Here is a 21645-nt window from a genome sequence, read left to right as displayed (position 1 = left end):
TCAGCTCTAATCAAAGATTTTTAGATAAGATAAGTTCTTTGTGTTTGCTATCTGCATTAATAAGCACCTCGGATGCTCCACTGTAAAATTTATCAATTGTAATTTTTTTCTACTTTATGAAACTCAGGGGCTCTTTTGAGGAAGGGATTGCCCGATTCTGCATTGGATGTGTTCTTGAAGCTTTTGACTACCTGCACAATCGAGGAATAGTCTACCGAGACCTCAAACCAGAGAATCTTCTTCTTGATTCTGAGGGATATATAAAGATGGTTAGTAGGAGAATGAGGAATGAAAGTGGTCTGAAGATTATAAGCCAAAGGAGGACATATACAAAAAATGCTAAACCTTTTGGAAATTTGCTACGCTTGATCAAATTATGTGGCTTTATTCAGATGTCCAATTTTTGTGTAAGAGTGCTATCTATGGTTTTCACAGATAGCACTTGTACCTGTGATACTCTATGGGTCTATTCACATGTCCATGATTTTTCACAGACAGAGCAGTCCATGGAAAGTCTAGGTGACATGACCAATTTCGATTTGAGGACCAGACCCAAATTGGCAATGCAAGTCTACTTTTCTGTGGAAAAATTAGTCCACACTAGCATAACATTCGAGTGTTGTCCGATTTTCACAGTCAGAAGGGAAAAGGTGGAGAAACATTTTTTTTTCTCCACATATGAGAAAAACTGATGACATTTTCACAACACTCTAATCAAGCTCTGGTCAAACTCTGGTCACAGTCTGATCAAAATAATCAGTTAATTGTTCTCATACATGAGAAAAACAGACATCTGAAGGAGGCTTTAAAGAAATCAGCAACAAAAATCAGTCATAGTTGTGCATCTATGTTTTAGTAAAAGAACAATATTCCCTATTAACATACTGATGACTAATGATGACTCGTCCTTTATATTGACTTATTTTTCTTGTTCTTTAGGTAGATTTTGGGTTTGCAAAAAAGATTGGACCAGGAAAAAAGACATGGACATTTTGTGGAACTCCTGAGTATGTGGCCCCAGAGATAATCATGAACAGAGGACATGACTTTGGAGCAGATTACTGGTCTCTCGGTATACTCATCTATGAACTCTTAACTGGAAGGTGAGTAATTATCTTATGAAGAATATAGTATTTTGGAATTAATTTGTCAGTGGGTTGGGCATTTGCAGTACTGTGCAAAAGTTTTAATAACGTGTGGACATACTGCTTCAAAGTAGGAATGCTTTAAAAAATAAAATATTAATGATACATTTTATTTTGTAACAAAATGTAAAGGGAATGAATCATAGAGCAGTCTAAATTGAATAATTTGATGTGACCACTCTTTTGCCTTCAAAACTGTTTAAATTCTACTAGGTACACTTGGGATTTTCTAAAATTATAGTAAATTGAATGAGAAACATATTATACCAAATAGATTATAATGAGAACCACTTTTATAGGCAGGTTAAAAAAACAGTTATTAACTGAATCAGTTGTGTAGAACGCTTAAAACTAAGTAACAGGCAAAATCTGCTACAAACGTGACGTTGAAGACAGTCTCATGTCACAGATAATAGAACATATCAAGACTAAGCACAGCAGCAAGACATAAGGTAGTTATACTGCATCAGCAACGTCTCTGCAAAGAAAAGATGTCAAAGTAGTAGTGGAGATTTTAGGATGTGATGTTGGATTTCGTTTGAAGCGACACCAAGAAATGGTCAACATAGAAAATCGTACATTCAGTGGTCAGCCAAGAAAACTTAGTGCAGCAAATTAAAAACACATCATGTTTACTTTCCTTCAATATTGGACGAAATCCAGCAGTGTCATCAGCACAGATCTGGCACCAACCAGTGGCACCAAGCTATACCCATTTAATGTAAATGATACCTCAACTTTGCATGAAAACATAGGAACTGAGATGCTGAAAAATGGCAACAGGTGTTCTGAGTCAAAATGTGAAGTATTAGGCTGTAACAGAAGGCAGCTAATTCTGTGAAGGGCTGGAGATCGCAATGTACAATAATGAGTGTCTGCCGGCAATAGTAAAACATAGCAGAGGTTCCTTACAAGTTTGGGCCTGCATTTCAGGAAATGGAGTTGGGGATTTGGTCAGGATTAATGGTGTCCTCAGTGCTGAGAAATAAAGGCAAATACTTATACATCATGCACTACCATCAGGGAGGCATCTGATTAGCTCCAAATGTATTCTGCAGCAGGACAGCATCACCAAACATACAGCCAATGTCATTGTCATTAAGATTTATCTTCTGTGTGAGGAAGAACAAGAAGACCAGGAAATTATGTTATGCGCCCACAGAGCCCTGATTACAACATCATTGAGTCTGGCTGAGATTCGCTGAAGAGACAGAGGGTTTTGAACGAGTCTGCAGCCATAGAAGATCTGTGGTTAGTTCTCCAGGATGTTTAGATCAACCTCCCTGCCGAGTTCCTTCAAAATTTTATTTATTTATCTCTTAACACTTACATTTTTGAAGGAATTCATGCTTCACAGAATATTTTCTACATTTGCCTAGGCTTTTGCATGGTATTGCACATTACGGCTTTTGTGTGGAAAATTCTTTGATATTATTGGTTAAATGCACATCTGTCATACTTAATGTGTTTTTTATTTTAAGGGCAGGACGGATTTTTTTTGTCATTGTTGTAGTTAATTATAGAAGACTTATCTAAGTATATTTTAAACTAGGCATGCATACTGAAATTCATAAAACTGTCACCCTGATCTGCCAAATTCTTTTAAACAAACTTTAACTTAAATATTTGCTTAATTATACAAGTAGACTGTTTGATACAAGACAAGCAATAACAAAAGCTGTGAAAATGGGACAAAAACGAACAAGAATTCAGCATACATTAATGTAGAAGATTGGTTTTATTTTTTTTTTCAACAAGTAACAGCTGCAGAGCTGTAAGGTACATTTAGTACACTTAATAATAGCTTACGTTATTGCATGATTATTCTGAAAACTTGTACTTTAGTAAACTTTGTAAAAAAAAAAAAGGTCCAGCTCTTACTATCAAAATTAGAAACTAAGATATTTTTCAATATTCCATTCCAAGCTCATTTAGATCTTCTTTTGTTTATTACAGAAACACTGCCAATCTTATTCATATGTTATCTGGTATTGCACTCAGCCTCATTCAAGTGTTGACAACACCGTAGTATGTGTGATCCGATCTTTTCATTATCATAATATTCATATAGAAAATACTGACATTTTTGCCATTAAAATCATATTTCCCACACAGAACCTTATAGCCTTAACAATCCTGCAGAAAATTAATCAATGACCTTCCTATAAATGACCTTCCTATAAATCAGGGGCAGACACAGTAAAATGCCTACCTGTAATGGTCATGTGCCAGCGATGCCCATCATGCCCCTACTGCATACTCACATACTAATACATAAAATGTGCACATAAGGTAAACAAATACATTGTGTTTCTCCAAAAATATTCACTACCATGGTTTTACAGGATTTTTGGAGCATTCTTAAAATATAAGCCCTACTCCAAAAATAAGCTCTAGTTGCTAGCCAGGACTAGCGTTGGGGGGCAGACTAGTCAATTGTCCAGGGCACCCACTCTTTTAGGGGCTCCCATCATTTTTATTCTGAGTTTAAAACTGCTTAAGGACCATTGGTGACCATGATGTCATCAAAGTCCTTTAACTGCATGAGTCTAGAGGAACTAAAGAAGAGACAGGCTGGTATGCAGGGCCAAAGTTAGAGGGAGGGGGGTATATTTGGGCATTTTCTCAGGACCCTCACTCTCTTAGGGTCCTTCAGCAATTCAATTCTGAGGCTAAGACTGTTTAAGGACCTCTGGTGACATAACGGTCATGTAACCATGATGTCACCAAAGGTCCTTTAACTGCAGGAGTCTAGAGGAACTGAAGAGGAAGCAGGCTGGTATGTACCGTATGTGCAGTGTCTGTGTGTATTTACAGGTGTATGTGCGGTGTGTGTGTGTGTATTTACATGTGTATGTGCAGTGTGTGTGTGATGTTCATTTTTTTGTTCAAGAATAAATATGGATGGTTTTTCGTAGAAAATTACATAATGCATCTCATGGATATAAGCCGTAGCCAACCTTTTGGAATCAAAAATAATATAAGACCCTATCTTATTTTTGAAAATAACACATGATAGGTATCTAATAAAGGGTGGGGACACATGACTGTTTTCTACCCATCCATGAGAAAAGGTCTGATTATTCTTATCAGACTCTCAGAGTGGCATCAGTTTTATTTCGGACATGTAGAGAAAAAAAAAGTGTCTCCCCCTTCTTTATTCTGTGAGTCCATGTAAATTCGGATGTCATCATTATTTGTTAGTAACTTTATTTTAAAAATCTGACTTTTAATTTTTTCCTTTTTTTACCTTTAATGTACTGGTATATATACCGTATACATATACCAGTACATTATACCTGTAAGGAAGAATACTGCCACATATTCTTACTGATTCCTTACATAGATGAGTTACAAAAAGAAGCTCATAATTAATTAAATCTATAGATACATCCACTAAGCAATGGATGGCCCCTAATGTCCTTTGACTGAGGTGACAGAAGGCAGCAGGGTCCTGTTTAAGAAATTAGACGAGACATGTACTGAGCTGAGAGCTGCAAGGCCAAAGTGGAGCTGAGCCAACTGCCATGATACCATTGTAATTTGTGGGTGAAAAAATTGCATCCCCAGGTTAGCATTCAAATAGTGTTTATATTGTCTGCCTTAAAAAGCTATAACATTTTTCATAAGTTTTTTTCTGTTTCTTAGCCCTCCATTCTCTGGAACAGATCCCATCAAGATTTATAACATGGTTTTAAAAGGCATTGAAAAGGTAGACTTCCCACACCGAATTGGACGACGCTCTGAAGACCTTATCCGTAGGCTTTGCAGGTAATGAAGATGAGACGCTGTTGTATTCAAAGGCTGGAGGGGGTGGTAAACCCATGGGAAATACAGATAGTGCTTCACTGAAAGGTTAATGGCTGCTTCAAAGGTTCTCTACCAGAAGGTGATGAAGACAGGTGATGAAGGTAGGTTTCTGGTATATATGTCTTTCATGAAGAATTCATACAGTATTTCTTGGGTTACCATGTGTTAGATTATAATCTACTCATCAGCATTAAACACTTTTGTTACATTGTTTTACTGAAATTAATTTAATTTATTTGTACTTACTAAAGTAATTGCACTAGACATTAAATGTTGTATAAAATTATGTTAAAATGCCATCTACTTTTTCTGCGCCACAGTAAAAACATTTATAACAGCAACACAAAGAAAACAAAGCATTTTACACATTTCGAGCCAGTAAAAGCACATATCTTTCCCTTAGAGCTTAAGATCTTTGTGGTATAATTGAGTCTTACAAAATAAGGCTGCATAAATGTACATGTCTTAAAGGGAACCTGACAGCTGATGCATGCCACCAGATCCACAGCCCACATGGATCAGGCACTGGCTGCCTGATTACAGCCATGTATGTTTAGCTATGAAACACTGCAGCAAAATACATAGTTTAAAAAGGACCGAGACGCATGGAAATCTAGATGAGTCGTTTGGTATCCCCGCCTGCTGCCCTGAAGTTATAGGTCTCACTCTGCTTGCATGTATAGCACAAGATATGTTATTCCAAGTCAGTGGGTGGGGGAAGCCGCCAAAACCCGCCTGTCCGACTAGTGTCCTGTTTGGCTTGGTCCCCAGAGGCTATTAAAATATGTTTCTCTCTGAAATACTGGGACATTTCATAGTTAAAAAAAAACAGTATTCAAGCTGTCTAGCAGCTGTAAATCATGCAGCTGCATTGACATAATCTCTGAGCACGGTGAAATACTCGGAGACCACTTGAGCATGCTCGGAGAAACTCGGGTAATGAGCATACTCGCTCATCACTAATGATTATCCATCCAACAGCTATAATATTGAACTAGGTTCTAGGCTTGGAAAGTGCAGGGGGTTGGCATGCCTGAATCCCTACCTTACGTAAAAGACAGTCGTCTTGATTCTTTCTTTCTCCAGCCCTCTCCTTCTAATACCTATCAAACTCAAATGCAGGATCTTTCTATTCCAAACTAAGCCATACAGACCCTTCTACAAGTTACACCTTGCACTAAGGCCACGTTCACACGTTCACTATTTGACATCAGTATTTATAAGCCAAAACCAGGAGTGGAAGAATCAGAGGCAAAGTATAACAGACACACGTCACCACTTTTGTATTTATCATCCACTCCTGGTTTTGACTTACAAGTATTTAGGTAAAATACTGAACGTGTGATCATGACCTTACACTTATATCCCAAAACAATATACACTGTAGAAACTTGTACATTGCGTCAATGATTTTAACTTTTTATTTTTGAATACCAATTGTATACCAATAATTTTAGATGCACATGCCATAGAATTGGCACACAGCCTATAAAGTAAACATATGTGTCAGTCCTGGCAGTTTCTGCATAGTATACATTTTCAGTATATTTATTTCCATTCCATTGACAGCAGTGTATTGTCTTTACTTATTTTTATTAATAAACATTCCTTTATAAGGGATTCAATTGAAAAACAGTTCAATTCTCCTCTTTGAGTGCAGGGTACAAGAAATACTCTTGGCAACAAGGGAACTCCAGGGACATAAGCCAGCGTCTTTATCCACTAGTAATATAGTCTTCTGAAAAATGGCTAAGCCAGCACTCAGCTACGTTTTATGTTCAAAACCACCATTATATCCTGTGCAGTCTGATGTATAAAAGCTTTTAAATCAAAAAACGTTTTTAATTTTCAAACCCTTGTAAAAAGAAAAAAAACACTCAAAAACATTTTCCCTTTTGAGTTATTTTCATATTTAGTTTATTTTTATTTTTTTTAAATGAAGTATAGGGTTTTGAAGACAGAGAAAGATAGGATTAACCTTTTGCCTCTTATTGTTTCCTCTGTATTTGGACTTAACAACTGGATACTTTGTGCTCATTGCTAAAGCAAAGTTTCAAAAATTGGGTCAACATGCACTGGCTCATGAAGCTGGGGTTCAGAGCAAACAGTGGCTCTGGCAGAGTCAGGATGTCAATGTACACATGTACACCATTGACTAAAATGCAGACTGAAAGAAACTTCTCAAGCAAACTTAGTTCTTTGATGGTGATGTGAGGAGCAAGCCACTATCTATGTGGGGCATCTTCTCGAGACAACACCCTTAAATGTTCTTAACCTGGAGAGCAAGACTTACTGGTATGTCAAATGCTTTGGCGGCAGCCATAACAAACATTCCAACATGTGCGTAAACTAGGTCATCAGTGGCATAACCCATCCTATGCTTGAATCTAATGCAGCACTTGTATAGCATCTCTCTGAATTGCAAATGCTAACATTATTTTTCCTCAATTTCACAACAACTTTCACCTCTATTATTACAAATTAATCACAAATGGTTTACTTAAAACGAATCTCACAGCTGATACATACTGCTGCATCACTGGCAGCATGTATCAGACTCTGACTAACATTCCAGGCAGGTATGTCTTAGGGCAGAGACAGACTGCCATATTTCTCGTGCAAGAATCGCATTGCACTGCATGGACTGGCCTGGCACCTCTACTGACCTGAGCAAGACAGTATGATGTATTTCTATGCAGCTGTCAAGCTCAGGTCAGGAGAGCCGACAGCCAGTACAAAGTTTACAATGTGATTTCACAAGGAATATGGCAGTCTGTTTCTGCCCTAACTCTGAGACATTGCATTGTTAAAGAGTAAGGCCAGGGTCACACTTGCGAGTGTGATGCGAGAAACTAGCGCTAGTCTCTTCCATCAATACCCAGCACTGCCGCCGGCACTCGGGACTGGAGTTTGCTTCTGCATGTATTTCTATGCAGCTGAACGCTCCAGTCCCAAGTGCCGGCGGCAGTGCTGGGTATTGATGCGAGAGACTTGCATCAGTTTCTCGCAACACACTCGCAAGTGTGACCCTGGCCTAAAATATACTTTCAAATGCTGCCCAGGAACCAAGCCGCGAGGTCAGTCTTCAGCAGATTTTTTTCTGCTTCACTTAAGTAAGATGTTTCTCCATATATGCATGCATATGGAGAGACCTTTCATTCAAGGTGAGTAGCCTCGAGAAAAAACACCCAAGGGACTGGTTTCTTGGACTTTCTTTACCCATGTGGCTTGGTATCTTGCCAGCGTTTGAAAGTAAAATATACCTGGCAAAATGGTAGATGCTGACCATAGTTCTTCCTCAGGATAAACACATACTATTGAATAGAATAATGGATCAAGGAGACAAATCCTCATCCACCATTTAGCCTGTGGCTGTGAGTCTGGGACTCCGGGCATTGCAGGTACGATGACATCACTACATCACGCTTGCTGTGCTGAAGCCTTACTACTCATACTACACAAACTGGAACAGTGCATCAGAGGAACAGGGCATGGTGTGTAACTTTTTTATACTGAGTAATCATCTAGTGGGGGGCCAAAATACTGTGAGGCTGGCTGATAGGGGCTATAATACTAAATGAGAGTCTAGTGGGGGCCATAATATTTAGAGGGAAGTGGTATGGACCATTTTACTGAATGGGGAGCCCTCATACTGTGGGAGGGTCATTCTGGGCTTTTGTACTAAGTAGTGGACTGTGGGGGCCCTCATACTGTGTGAGAGACTATGGGGGTCCTCATATGAAGTAGGGAGCTGTAGGGGCCATCATACCCAGTGGGGGTATCATACTGACAGTCTATCATATTGTGTGTAAGGGGGTGAATATGGCGATAGCATACTATGGAGGCAGTTATCACTGGTGAGAACACTAAGGAGCTTTGATAGGGACATAATTACTGTGTACATGCCGTAATACAATTCCTTAAAGAAGAACTCCTCCAATCAAAGTTTTCATCCTCTTAAAATATTACAATCATCATATTATATAGCACTGGGTACTTACAATTGGTCATTTTGCCTTTCTACCCAGTTCATTGTTTTCTTTTCTCTGCTGTATGTAGAAACAGGAAGTATCTTTTTCTTGCATAAATCATGCCCCTCTTTAACTTCTGACCCAGCTGCTCCATGCTCCCCCTGCTAGGGACTTTTGCAGTGACTCATGACTCATGCAGGGACAAGAGACTTCCTATTTCTACATACAGTTTTGAAGGATTCAGCTAGTCAGTTTTTAATTGCATGAAATGTGATGTCATAGACCTAATGGAAAAGAAAATAATTAACTGAGTAAAAAGGCAAAATGACTAATTATAAGTTCACAGTGCTATATAATATGATGATTGCAATATATTTAGAGGATAAAAATTTGATGGGAGGAGGAGTGCTTCTTTAATGATAAATCAAAAATTGGTACTTAATTTCTAATGATTAATAATTTTATGGGGGCACCACAGGAGATGGTAATATGGGATCCTACCCTTGACCTAACAATAAGCATAAGCTCTAAGAAACAATACACAGAATAGGCCATACAAAAATGGGGATCACCAAAACGCAAGGATTAAACCAAAACACAGCTTTATTCCAATATCATTATCACACAGGACATGAACATTTAAAATCAATTAAAACATTTACATACACTGAGTCTATAATAAGGCAAGCACCTGTGCTAGACCAATGGGGAAAATATTTAAACACATTATGGACTTCTATATGGACAGCATACTCGCATTTATACAAAAATATGTAGCAGCAGCAGTAATAGAATATACCAATGACAATTTAATTATTAAACCACGAGTAAGTGCATGAGCAAACAAATATAAAGTGACTAGCGTGCACCAAATAGGTCTAACGGACTGTAAACCAAAAACCTAGCAGCACTCAATAGAGCAAAAAAAGCAAAGTATGGGTCTCTATGAGACCAATGCAGTGATGTACAAATGGAAATTCCCCTAATGGATCATAAGTATGTAGTGCTGAATCATACAGAAACACAGTGGTAAACTGTATACATACAATTGCTGACCATGGGATGTACACACAGCTAGGAAACACATGGTCATGGTTTTGAGACCAAAGATACTGGACAGAGTCCCGGTGGTAAGCTGGCATTCATATCTCTATACCAGACCTAATGCAAGCAATGAAACACCTAATGCACCAGCCACTACGAGTCCCAAAATGTAATGCATGATACCCTAGGTAATTTCTAATGATATATTGTAAAAAGGCTGCAATTTAAATTGGCCACCCTCCACTGCGCAATCACAATCACCCCTTGCAGTGATAATCACACATAGTATAATAATATATAATCTCCCAAATATAATCTTATACACTTTTTTACACTGATCATGATCACGATCACCCTTCAGTATAAAAACTAGTCCCTTAATCCCTCCCACATTATAACACACCCCCTGCAATAATCAGCCCACTTCATACCCTGAGATTATATCTCCTCCTTCTCAGAGCCATTACTTTTTTTCCCCATCGGAAGCTGTATTCAGGCTTTTTTTTTCTATGTACCAGTATCGTTTTCCTGTAGATTTAGTGGCCACAATGCAGATCCAAGTGGAGAAAATACTCCCAAAATTGCCAGTGCAGGCTGTTCTTCCAATGGTACCTGTTGTTATGATTCCTGGGGAGACCATATTTCAATAAATAATTGTTTTTAATTATTTTTTAGTAGTTTTATAAGAACAAAATAATCTGATCTTTTTCATCACCTCTAGAATACAGGGACATAGAAATACACTGCTATGTACAAGGTGATTTTCTGGATTTGTTTTCTCATTTTGACTCTCATAGTTGTGGTCTACCTATAATGTCACTTACAGGCCTCTCTCATCTTTTTAAGTGGAAGAACTTGCACAATTGGTGGCTGACTAAATACTTTTTTCCCCACTGCATCTTCTTTGTCATACAGGCCTCATCCACACTGAAACTATTCTTTCTTTTGTGACTTACCCGATTCATCACGCCATATTTCACCTTTTCATTTAGTGCAGCTGAAATTCAGCTGTGTGCAGAGGTGGTGCAGAGTAAAAAAATGCAATTTTTAGTTGCTAATACTATACTCCTACCACACTATCTGAGCAACATGGGAAAAAGCAAGTTAATAGTGGAAGGGAGATTAGACTTGGTGTTCAAGGTGTATGTGGGGTAGGTGGTACTGGTAATGTTTGTGAAAGCACTAGTTAACCAACAACGTCAAGTTCTTTCCAAATACAACTGACAACTTCTGTTACTGGATGTTGTAGTTCTAAGTGTGCTGCATTGTTCTCACATAATTGCAGTCTGTGATATCTTTAGTGGGGCTTCTGTGCCTGCTGTTAGTGCTGCTGCTGCAGATGTTAATACAAACTTGTGGAAATGTGAGCAGTCCTGCTTGGGTTTCCATTTGCTGGGTTGGCTGTAGTGGAAGATGTGTCAGTCCGTATTATACTATTTCTACTGTGGTGAAATTGATGCCACTTTGGTGGTGTCTGCCACTAACTTTTTGGAAATGTGAACGCTCCTGTTTGGGTGTCCATCTGCTGGGTTGGGTGTAGTTGAAGACCTGTCGGTCCCTTTTATACTATTTCTACTGTGGTGAAATTGATGTCACTTTGGTGCTGTCTGCCACTAATTTTTGAAAACGTGTAGACTCCTGGCTGGATCTGCTTCATGTCTGTTGCCTGCAGCAGTAGACCTCCAAGACCGGCAGTACTCCACACCCTTTGAGTCAACTACCCTTGTAATTATCCTTACATTTTTCTGACAATAGTAGTCTACGAAACTGATATTTGTGCCACCTGAGTTTGGCTAAGCATCAATTTCTATTTTTTTTTGTTTTTTATATATCACTTATATAGTACAAATAATTCCACATTGTTTTACAGAGATTTACAGACATTACTGGCACTGTCACCAATGGGACTCACAAACTAAATTTCCTATCAGTATTTCTTTAGAGTGTGGGAAAAAAATAAGTACTGGGAGTGAACCCTCGCAAACACGGGGAGAACATACAAACTCTTTGCTGATGCTGTCCTTGGAGGGGTTGAAACACAGGACTCAAGCGCTGCAAGGCTGCTAATGTTTTTGCGTTGAAGTCTATCACTGTGATGCACACTTTGCGCCTCACTGCTGTCTTGGGGGAAAACCACTGTTAAGATTGTCTTCAAGCATGTTTTGATACTGCAGCATGGGCATGTCCCTTTCCAAGGGGAAAGCAACTGTCAAAATGTACTTTTGTAACCTGGATCAAACAGACTGGCAACCCAGTAGTCAGCACTATTTAGAATCCTAGCAATATGGGCAACAATCATTTTGCACAGAGTGCTGCAAGAAGGCGCTCATGGGTCGGTCTGTTTCATGAGGTCCAAGTCCATAGTGTGTTGGTGGTGGGATAACACTCAAGCTTCCTCCATCTTCTCCTGACAACCACGGACCACAGAGGTTAATCATTATCCTCTTCTCCTAACTTGCACCTCCATCACCTCTTCCTTCTCATCCTTTTCCTGGTTCTTCTCCATTTGTTCCTCCCATGGCAACCGCCTGTGAGATGACAGACCTGAATTTAGAGATATTGTTAACTCTAGAGGCATCTCCTCTGTTTCCTCCTGTTCCCCGGGACAACCACCACCACCTCCCCCACAGACTATTTGAAGTGTGCTCCAGCATGTATATGGCAGTAATAGTGATGCTGATGATGGCCTCGTCAGCGCTAACTATCTTAGTAGCCATTTCGAAAATGTGCAGAAGGGTGCAGAGGTCCTTCATCTGTGTCCACTCTGCAAGTGTGACTTGCACCACGTCCGTGCTGTGATGTGCCAAGCTATGCAAAATGTCATACTGCACCAGGTCTCAGCGCTGCTGCCACTGTCACTGCAACATGTGCAGAGTTGAATTCCACAGTGTAGTCACATCACATATCAACTGGTTAACCGGTAGTCTGAAAGGGCTTTATGCCAACTTAAGTAGAATGGTGGAAGTGAGCACACAACAACAATGGTTACTGCAGCAGCGTATCCAGGCTTGGACAATGGCAGAGGAATTTCTGTACCATCAGGTTGAGGATGCAAGCCGTGCAAGGCACATATCTGAGGTAGCCCCGGTGTAGGGCCACCACCAGATTCCCACATTATTGCACACAGCCTTGCCTGGCTCCTGGTTGAATGGAGACAGCCATTGCTCAAAATCGGCTTGGATAGCTGTCCATAGCTCTTGATCTGTATGACTGCGATCTCCAAGGTATATTAATTTAAACACTGCCTGATTTGGTGAGTCTTGGATGCGCATTACGAAGGTGGGGGGGATTCTCTGTGCAGTGTTGGAACGTGTCTTTCCTTAAGGCAGAGATTGAAAGTGCAGGTGCAGGACCTAGAGGGGATGGAGGGGGCAGAAGCACTGGATGAAGTGTTAGACACAGAGGTTTCTTCTGCAAGCCTTGGGGATTCCATGACTTGGTGTCTAGTGACACCTTGGTATGTAGTGCTTTAGTTCTCCATCCCCTGGTGTGTACTAGTTTAGCTCCAACCCCTGTTGTCTATTAGTTTTGTTCTCCATGTTCTGGTGTGTATTTGTTTCATTCTCCAATCATAGCTGTTTAGTAGTGTTGAGCATTCCGATACTGCAAGTATCGGGTATCGGCCGATACTTGCTGTATCGGAATTCCGATACCGAGATCCGATATTTTTGTGATATCGGGTATCGGTATCGAAACAACATTAATGTAAAAATGTGTAAAAGAGAGAATCAAAATAAAAAATATTGCTATACTCACCTCTCCGACGCAGCCTGCACCTTACCGAGGGAAGCGGCAGCGTTCTTTGTTTAAAATTCGCGCTTTTCTTTCCTTTACGTGAGTCCCGGCTTGTGATTGGTTGCGTGCCGACCATGTGACCGGGACGCAACCAATCACAGCAAGCCGTGACGTAATTTCAGGTCCTTCAGGATTTTAAAATTACGTTCCGGCGTTGTGATTGGTTGCGTCGCAGTCACATGGGCGACGCAACCAATCACAGCAAGCCGTGACGTAATTTCAGGTCCTTAAGGATTTTAAAATTACGTCCCGGCTTTGTGATTGGTTGCGTCGCAGTCACATGGGAGACGCAACCAATCACAAGCCGGGACGTCACGGGAGGCTGGACACGCGCCCATTTTAAAAAGCGCGCGTGTCCAGCCTCCCGTGACGTCACGGCTTGTGATTGGTTAATGGCGGCCATGTTGCCGGGACGCGGACCAATCACAGCAAGCCGTGACGTAATTTCGTCACGGCTTGCTGTGATTGGTCCGCGTCCCGGCAACATGGCGCCGTGACCAATCATAAGCCGGGACGTCACTGGAGGCTGGACACGCGCCCATTTTAAAAAGCGCGCGTGTCCAGCCTCCCGTGACGTCACGGCTTGTGATTGGTTAATGGCGGCCATGTTGCCGGGACGCGGACCAATCACAGCAAGCCGTGACGTAATTTCGTCACGGCTTGCTGTGATTGGTCCGCGTCCCGGCAACATGGCCGCCCTGACCAATCACAAGCCGGGACTTCACGTAACCAAGTAAAAGCGCGAATTTTAAACAAACAACGCTGCCGGTTCCCTCGCTGAGGTCCAGGCTGCGTCGGACAGGTGAGTATAGCGATATTTTTTATTTTAATTCTTTCTTTTACACATTTATATGGATCCCAGGGCCTGAAGGAGAGTTTCCTCTCCTTCAGACCCTGGGAACCATCAGGAATACCGTCCGATACTTGAGTCCCATTGACTTGTATTGGTATCGGGTATCGGTATCGGATTGGATCCGATACTTTGCCGGTATCGGCCGATACTTTCCGATACCGATACTTTCAAGTATCGGACGGTATCGCTCAACACTACTGTTTAGTAGTTTACTTCACAATACCTGTTGTCTATTAGTTTACTTCTCCATGTTCTGGTGTGTATTTGTTTCATTCTCCAATAGTAGCTGTTTAGTTCTCTAACCCCTGTTGCCTAGTAGCTTAGTTCTTCATCTTATGGTGTGTAGTGGTTTAGTTCTCCATCCCCAAGCATACATATTTTTTAAATAACCTGAAGAAGACTCCTGGATGTTTGGAGTCGAAATGCATTGTTTTATCCTGTAACTCCTAAATAAACGATTCTATTTCATTACCCCGAGAATCTTGTGACGGAAGCGCCGACAACTATCTGGGTATTTCTCTGTCTATTGAACCCTTATCCTGGGAGACTTCAAAAGCCCCTCCTCCCCAACTGCATCCCAGCTGCTATCTCTAGCCACCTCTCATGACCTCTCATGACTTTAAACCTCTGAGTCATACAAAGATGTTAACACCCCTGATCTGGTCTTTGTCCAGCTCAGTTCAATCTCCTACCTAGATAAATCACCCTTTCTCCCCCATGAAATTAGGAGTATTACCACAACTTACATTTTTAGGTGCTCCCTCAAAAGACATCTGGATAGAGCGGCCTATCACGTTCCCTAATAAAAGTAAGTTTTATATATAGCCTATTCTCTACTTCTCTGGAGGTAACTTGCCATTAAACTCAACCGTACCCAAAAGGCTCATGCAGCCCTTATCTACCCACCAGTTCCTCAAAATGGTTGGACCATCACTGTAAATAAGCACCAGTACTTTGTGTCACCCCCACCTCATTGTAGATTATAAGCTCTGGAGAGCAGGGTCGTCATTATTTTAGCATTAGTTGTTTGATTATCATAAACTTTGTAACTTTTGAATGTTTTATATGAACTGCTGACTTGTAAAGCTCTACGGAATATGTTAGCGCTATATAAATATTGGTTATTATTAGCAGATTGAAGATGGTGAAGTTCAAGCTGTTAACTTTGCCATGTGTAGGAGGAACAATCTTTTACATAAGTACAACTGCACAAACGAGGGCTGGCTGCTATGCTGACACAGGGTGGAGTAGGGTCAACATGACAAGCTGCTGGACTGTGAGAGAGGTGCAGGTGGAGATATTATGGTTTAGTGAGAAAGATGGGGTATGCTTGGTATCTAAGATCAGTCAAAACAGCAGAAATGTCCACTTCCATAGTAGCTGACAGGCTCTTACTCACCCTAACTATAGCGGTAGCAGGTAAATGAGTGGAGTTTCTGTGGCCGGATACCTGTGTGACAATACTTGCCACGGTGAGGGAGGAAGAAGAATCAGAAGATGCGGTTGGTGGGGTGGGCAGTGTTTGGCAGATTAACTCATGTTGATTGCGCATGTGCCAGTTCATGCATGTAGTAGTCAAATTATTGCATTTTTTAACTCTACCCTGTCGTTTTTAACAAAGTTGACAAATAATGTGATTTTTGTCGTTGTTTTGATCTGAAAAAAAGACCCAAGCTAGCCAACTGCAGACCTGCAAACTCTGCTGCCCACTGACAGAGTAAGGGCTGAGGATGCAATGCTTGTCTTGGTTGCATAACGCTGGGTCTCCGGGAAGCTGCAACATAACCTCCTCATCTTCCTAATCCTCCTCCTCTGCTGAGCTACTCAGCTGCATGCCTCTGGGTTTATACCAAGTGTTATCTACTACCTCATTTTCATCCTCTCTGTTCTTCCACTCCTCGCCCTGAGAATCACCCTCCTCCTCTTCCTGCCCTGACAGCACAGTACAGTCTACGTGTGCCTCAAGTATCTGACTCTCATCAGGAATGGACCCCCCTGGGGTTAACGTCTGTTGACAAGGGTTTAGATTCTTCTCAGACCCTACTTTATCTGGCCCTGGATCAAACTGACAAAATAATTTGGCCATCGGTGCAGTTGATATCCTCCTCTTGATTCAGTGAATCTTTGAAGTACACTTCCGATGGCTAGATCTGGAGACTTAGCCATCTGCAGTTCCCTGCGGTCAGTTGGGTTGTTGGTGAGTTGTGATATGGAGTAAAACAAGGGTAATTGGGAATGTTATGGTGGAGGAAGAGGAGCAAAGGCCACTTGATGCAGTGCTTGCCATCTACTGGAGTACATGTTCTTTCTGGCCCTCATCTACAAAGCATACCATTGTGTGCCTGCCAAAGAAAAGGAGTTGAGTAGCCCGTCCAGTAACAGAAGTTGTAAAAATGCTTAACAATTGCTCACTACAGCAAAACAAACCTACTTCTCATCTCTCATATCATACCTGTCTCACAACCCTAAAAAGCTATTTACTACTTTAAATTCTCCCCTCGTCCACCAGCTCACCCTCCATCTCCTCTCATTTTATTCTGGAGACTTTGCCTCACCACCTGTGAACTTAATCTAATAACATTCCACATCATTCCAAACCTTACCACAGCCTTTATCCCAAGACTTACCCACGTCTTCAACCTGTCACTAACAACTGGTTTCTTCCCGACTGATTCAATAATACCTAGATCACATCCGTCCTCAAAAACCCCTCCCTTGACCCATACTCTGTGTCTAATTTTCACCCCATCTCATTTCTTCCCTATGCCTCCAAACTACTGAAACAACACTTCCATTTTGAACTATCCTCCCACTTTTCCTCTAACTGCTTACAATATTGCTTCTGACCACACCATTCTAAGGAAACTGCCCTGACTAAAGTCATCAACAACCTAATAACCTCAAATCAAAGCTACGCTACTTTGTCCTCCGCCTTCTCCTGGACCCAGCATCCGCCTTTGACACAGCAGACCATTCTCTCTTACTACAGACTTTCTGATTTCTTGGCATTACAGACTTGGCCCTTTGTTGCATATCCTTGTACCTAATAGATAGGACATTTAGTGTTTTCCACTCACACACTACCTTATCATCTCCCCCCCATGTGTCGGTGTCCCCCAAGGTTCATTTCAAGGCCTGGGCATTATGCATAAGGCGTGAGCTCCCTCCCTCTTAAAGGGACCACCCGTGTCGACCTAAGGTGTTCCCAGCCTATAGCTGGGCAACACCTTCTATTTAAGGCTCCTTCTCCCATATGGAGTTGCCTGAGCTATGTTGTTAGTTTGCCATGCATGCTTGCTAGTTGTCAGGTTCTCCAGGTCAGCCTTCTGCTTGTCTACCCTGTACCCATCTGCTTGTACATGTCTGTGCTCTTCTGCCCATCAGCCAGTCCGGATCGCATCTGCCAGTGCCCATCTGTCTAATACCCAGTCCAGCCTGCACCTGCCAGTGCTTTTCTGTTCCTAAGCCAGTATCATCTACATTCGTGGTTCCAGTGTCCCTACATTACCTGCCTGCATTCTTAATCCCTTCTACGGGCTGTAGCAGCCTACCCTATCTAGGGGGTCTGCTGCCACCCTCTGTAGGTCAGCCCTGGAGTAGCCCTTGGTTCCACCTCCTTGTCCCTCCTTGGTCGCAGTTTTCACCTGCTGCTACTTATCCGAGTTGTTATTTGGTAGGCCACCTAGTTATGCCCCTCCAGGCTTTCCAAGGGATATGGCACAGTGGTTCCACCACCTTGCCCGTTACATTCTCCATCTGCTGAGTTGGCTGTAGTGGGAGGTGTCGGTCCCCATTGTACTAGTTCTACTCTGTTGCAATTGATGCCACTTTGTTTGTGTCTCCCAATAATTTTTGTAAATATGCGTAGACTCCTGGTTGGGTCTCCTTCATGCGTGTTGCCTGTATCAGTAGATCTCTGAGACCGGCAGGCCTCCACTTCCTTTGAGTCAATTACCCGTCTTACTATCCTTAGATTTTTCTGACAATAGTAGTCTATGAAACTGATATATGTGCCACCTCAGTGTGGCTGAGCATGAAAGCAGGTTGAGCTGTTGCATGTGATGTCAGGGCTTCCAGCACAGCAGGCCTACACCAATCCCTCACTCACCTTGTCTTAATGTGATGTTCAATTTAAAGCTGTAAATGCTGGCTCAGACCCTGATACCTCATGCATGGCTGAATACTGACGTGCCATGCTAAAATTTGTATTGTGGGTGAATTGAGGCCACTTTCCTGGTGTCTGCACCTCATTTTATATGTTTTGGCAGCTTTTAAGTCCATTTAAAGCTGTTGTGTATGTGTTTGTTTTTGCCTCCCATTGACCTGAACGGTGTTCAGTTTTGTTCAGTGAATATTCAATGAATTGGCAAATATTGCAAATTTCCAATTCAAACTGAATATTGAAATATTCGCTCATCTCTAATAGTAGAATATTGAACAATAGCCTTCAATGATAGGGGCAGTGTTTTCTATAGAACGCAGAATAAAATAGAAGGATAGCACAAAACTGCAGAAGAAGAAAAAAACTTCTAATCGGCATTTGTCACGAGGGTTTTACTTCCCCTGGAAGACTTGGAGTTACAGACGGTCACGTCAGGTAATGAATTGCAGTCCTCTTTAGAGATGGTGTGATTCATGTCTTAATTTAAATGGATTTCCCTTTCCTTCAGTGCTGAGAGGGTTAAGTACTCTTTCCATGCTGGCTGAGACCATGCAGCCTATTTGCTCTCAGCTGCAACTGCTTACCCTTTACTCACTGTATATATGCAGGCTCTGGGTGTTTAGTCTGTGACGGTGATTTGTCTTCCTGTGCTGTGTGCTAAAGCTATGTAGTTGAAGTTTGAATTGAGTTGTGGTGTTCTATAGTTTGCTGTTGTACTTGTGTGTTTATCTCCTGGTCCCTTTTCCCATTTAGGTTATTCTTCCCTGTCCCTATCCTCCTCCCTTTGGTTGGTTGTATTTTTGTATGATAGAGATTTTGTGTTATCCCTGTTTTGTCTTTGCGCCTGGTTTACATTTCATTTTCGTCCCATGCCTCATGAGGTGGGGGAGGGGACAGATTAGGGTTTTTACAGGAGCATAGTAAGGTCAGAGAATTGGGCCCCTCTACCTTTAAGAGTACCCCGGGACAGGGATAGTTAGGGTCCCAGGTCTAAGGACAGTTTGAGGCCCCTCTTCCTTACTCTTCCACCAGGACATAGTTTGTAAATGACCACACCTTTAAAATACAATAAAATAAAATAGGCCTAACATGGTTCACATATGAAAAAAAACCTGTACTCCCTTCCATTTTCCTTTCTTCCTCTTGTCTCCACTAGTCAATCCCACTGGAAGAGTAAACAAAGAGATTATTGGGAGATATGGACAGTAAGACCGAGAAGCAGTAGATTGAAATATAAATATTGATGTTTTTTTATTTTTATAGCATGCTGGGACCGGTTAAAAAAGGGGGGGCAAAGTGATGTTTTACTTAAATAATATTTGAGAATACACAAGCTCAAACCTTTATCAATTCATAGAACAAAGAGGCTACAAATGTTTACTGAGAACTTGCCTGTCTGTCATGATATTGCTTCATTATCCACCATATGCAGAAGCAAAGGCCATAAACGATACCAAGTTGCAAAATTATTATTTTTAGTTGGGTAAGAGCTGGCATTTTTTGTTACAAGCTGGAAATATTTTTTTTTAAACTAGCCACCCCCTATCTGTCAGCATCACCAGATAATACTTATGTATATACAGTATTTCACAAACTATAAAAATGTATCATTCTGTGCTACATACTTCCAGCTCATCTAACGTAGTCTACAATTTCCTAAACCATTTGTCTGTGTATATGTGCTTCATTTAATTCACAAAATCAGATGCATGGAAATATGACACGACTTAAAAAATGAGTCATCACACAACTTGTAATGAGCAGACAATGTGGAACTGCTAAGTGAAAAGATATTTCATGGGAATTTATCTTCGTGTTGAAGGAAGGCAAGAACTCTGACTCATTGTCTTGTTTTATTTCATTCCTACGATTCTTTAATGAGGACTGAATGGATATTGCTAATTTGGCGTGGAAAATTCGGCATCATTGCAAGAGCAGTAAAAATACCATGTAAACAAAATTTGGATGCTTGTAACTGGTGGACATGAACAAATATAAAGCAATGGGGATTAAACCTGTCCCTCCAATCACCCTATACATTCAGTTATATTTGTGATGCATATGATGTCATGATGATGATTAAGTTTACGCTTAGTTATTTTGATCTAGCAGTTGTCAAACAAAACTAGTTGTATAGATTTCCAATGAAACAGCATTGGCTGCAATACCCTTGCTTGATGACAATGTGGGAAAGGGTGCTCGTTCCCCTGGAGTAGACCAAAATTATTCTTTATTCATGTATATTGCTAAGCCATTTAGACGAACCGCACACCAAGAGACACAATATACGCTTCAGCAGTTTTATTGATTCTTTATCATATCAAAATTTCACACCACATTGAGAGAGATCTACTTGCATGATATAAGGTGACAGGTTTCAATGTTTTAGGTTTTAATCCTTTACCAGACATAAGAGATTCACCTAGAAGACATGGTTGGCTGTATAGAGGAGTTGATGGTCAAGGGTGGTATTCCCTAATGGCATACTATAGGTAAGTCAACAGTAAGACTAAGGTGGTTATGTGGAAAAGTTGGCAATCTGGGTTAGTATTCCCCAATAGTAGACCATGGAGTATCATGCTTGCACTGCTATATCCACATTGGAAATGTGATACCCCAGGGTCTTCTATTGGGGAAAACCACCCTGGACCTTTGACTGACAACTCTTCTACACAGCTGTCCATGTCTTCCCCCCCCCCGGTGAATCTCCTATACCTAATGAAGGGTTAAAACCCAAAATGTTTCTAGTTATCACTTTATCCAAGAAAATGCATCTCAATACGGTGTAAAATTTCAATATGAGAAAAACTCAATAAAACTACTGAAGCTGATCTTGTGCCTTTTGGTGTATGAACCAATTGCAAA

The 21645-nt window shown here is 41.1% G+C and overlaps 1 protein-coding gene across 2 annotated transcripts in view; it reads left to right on the top strand.

Moving 5' to 3' along the window:
* The window catches only part of LOC143770046 (cGMP-dependent protein kinase 2-like), a 363231-nt gene that overhangs the window by 319468 nt on the left and 22118 nt on the right, over positions 1 to 21645 (top strand). For both annotated transcript variants that reach the window (XM_077259271.1, XM_077259272.1), the window contains 3 exons: positions 128 to 269; positions 940 to 1103; positions 4794 to 4916. In XM_077259271.1, coding sequence (XP_077115386.1) covers positions 128 to 269; positions 940 to 1103; positions 4794 to 4916 — 429 coding nt within the window. The remainder of the gene's footprint in view (positions 1 to 127; positions 270 to 939; positions 1104 to 4793; positions 4917 to 21645) is intronic.

The sequence above is a fragment of the Ranitomeya variabilis genome, chromosome 4 (genome assembly GCF_051348905.1).
Source record: "Ranitomeya variabilis isolate aRanVar5 chromosome 4, aRanVar5.hap1, whole genome shotgun sequence".
NCBI classification, from domain to species: domain Eukaryota; kingdom Metazoa; phylum Chordata; class Amphibia; order Anura; family Dendrobatidae; genus Ranitomeya; species Ranitomeya variabilis.
Note: the sequence above shows the minus strand (reverse complement) of the source record. Positions and strands in the feature narration are given on the sequence as shown.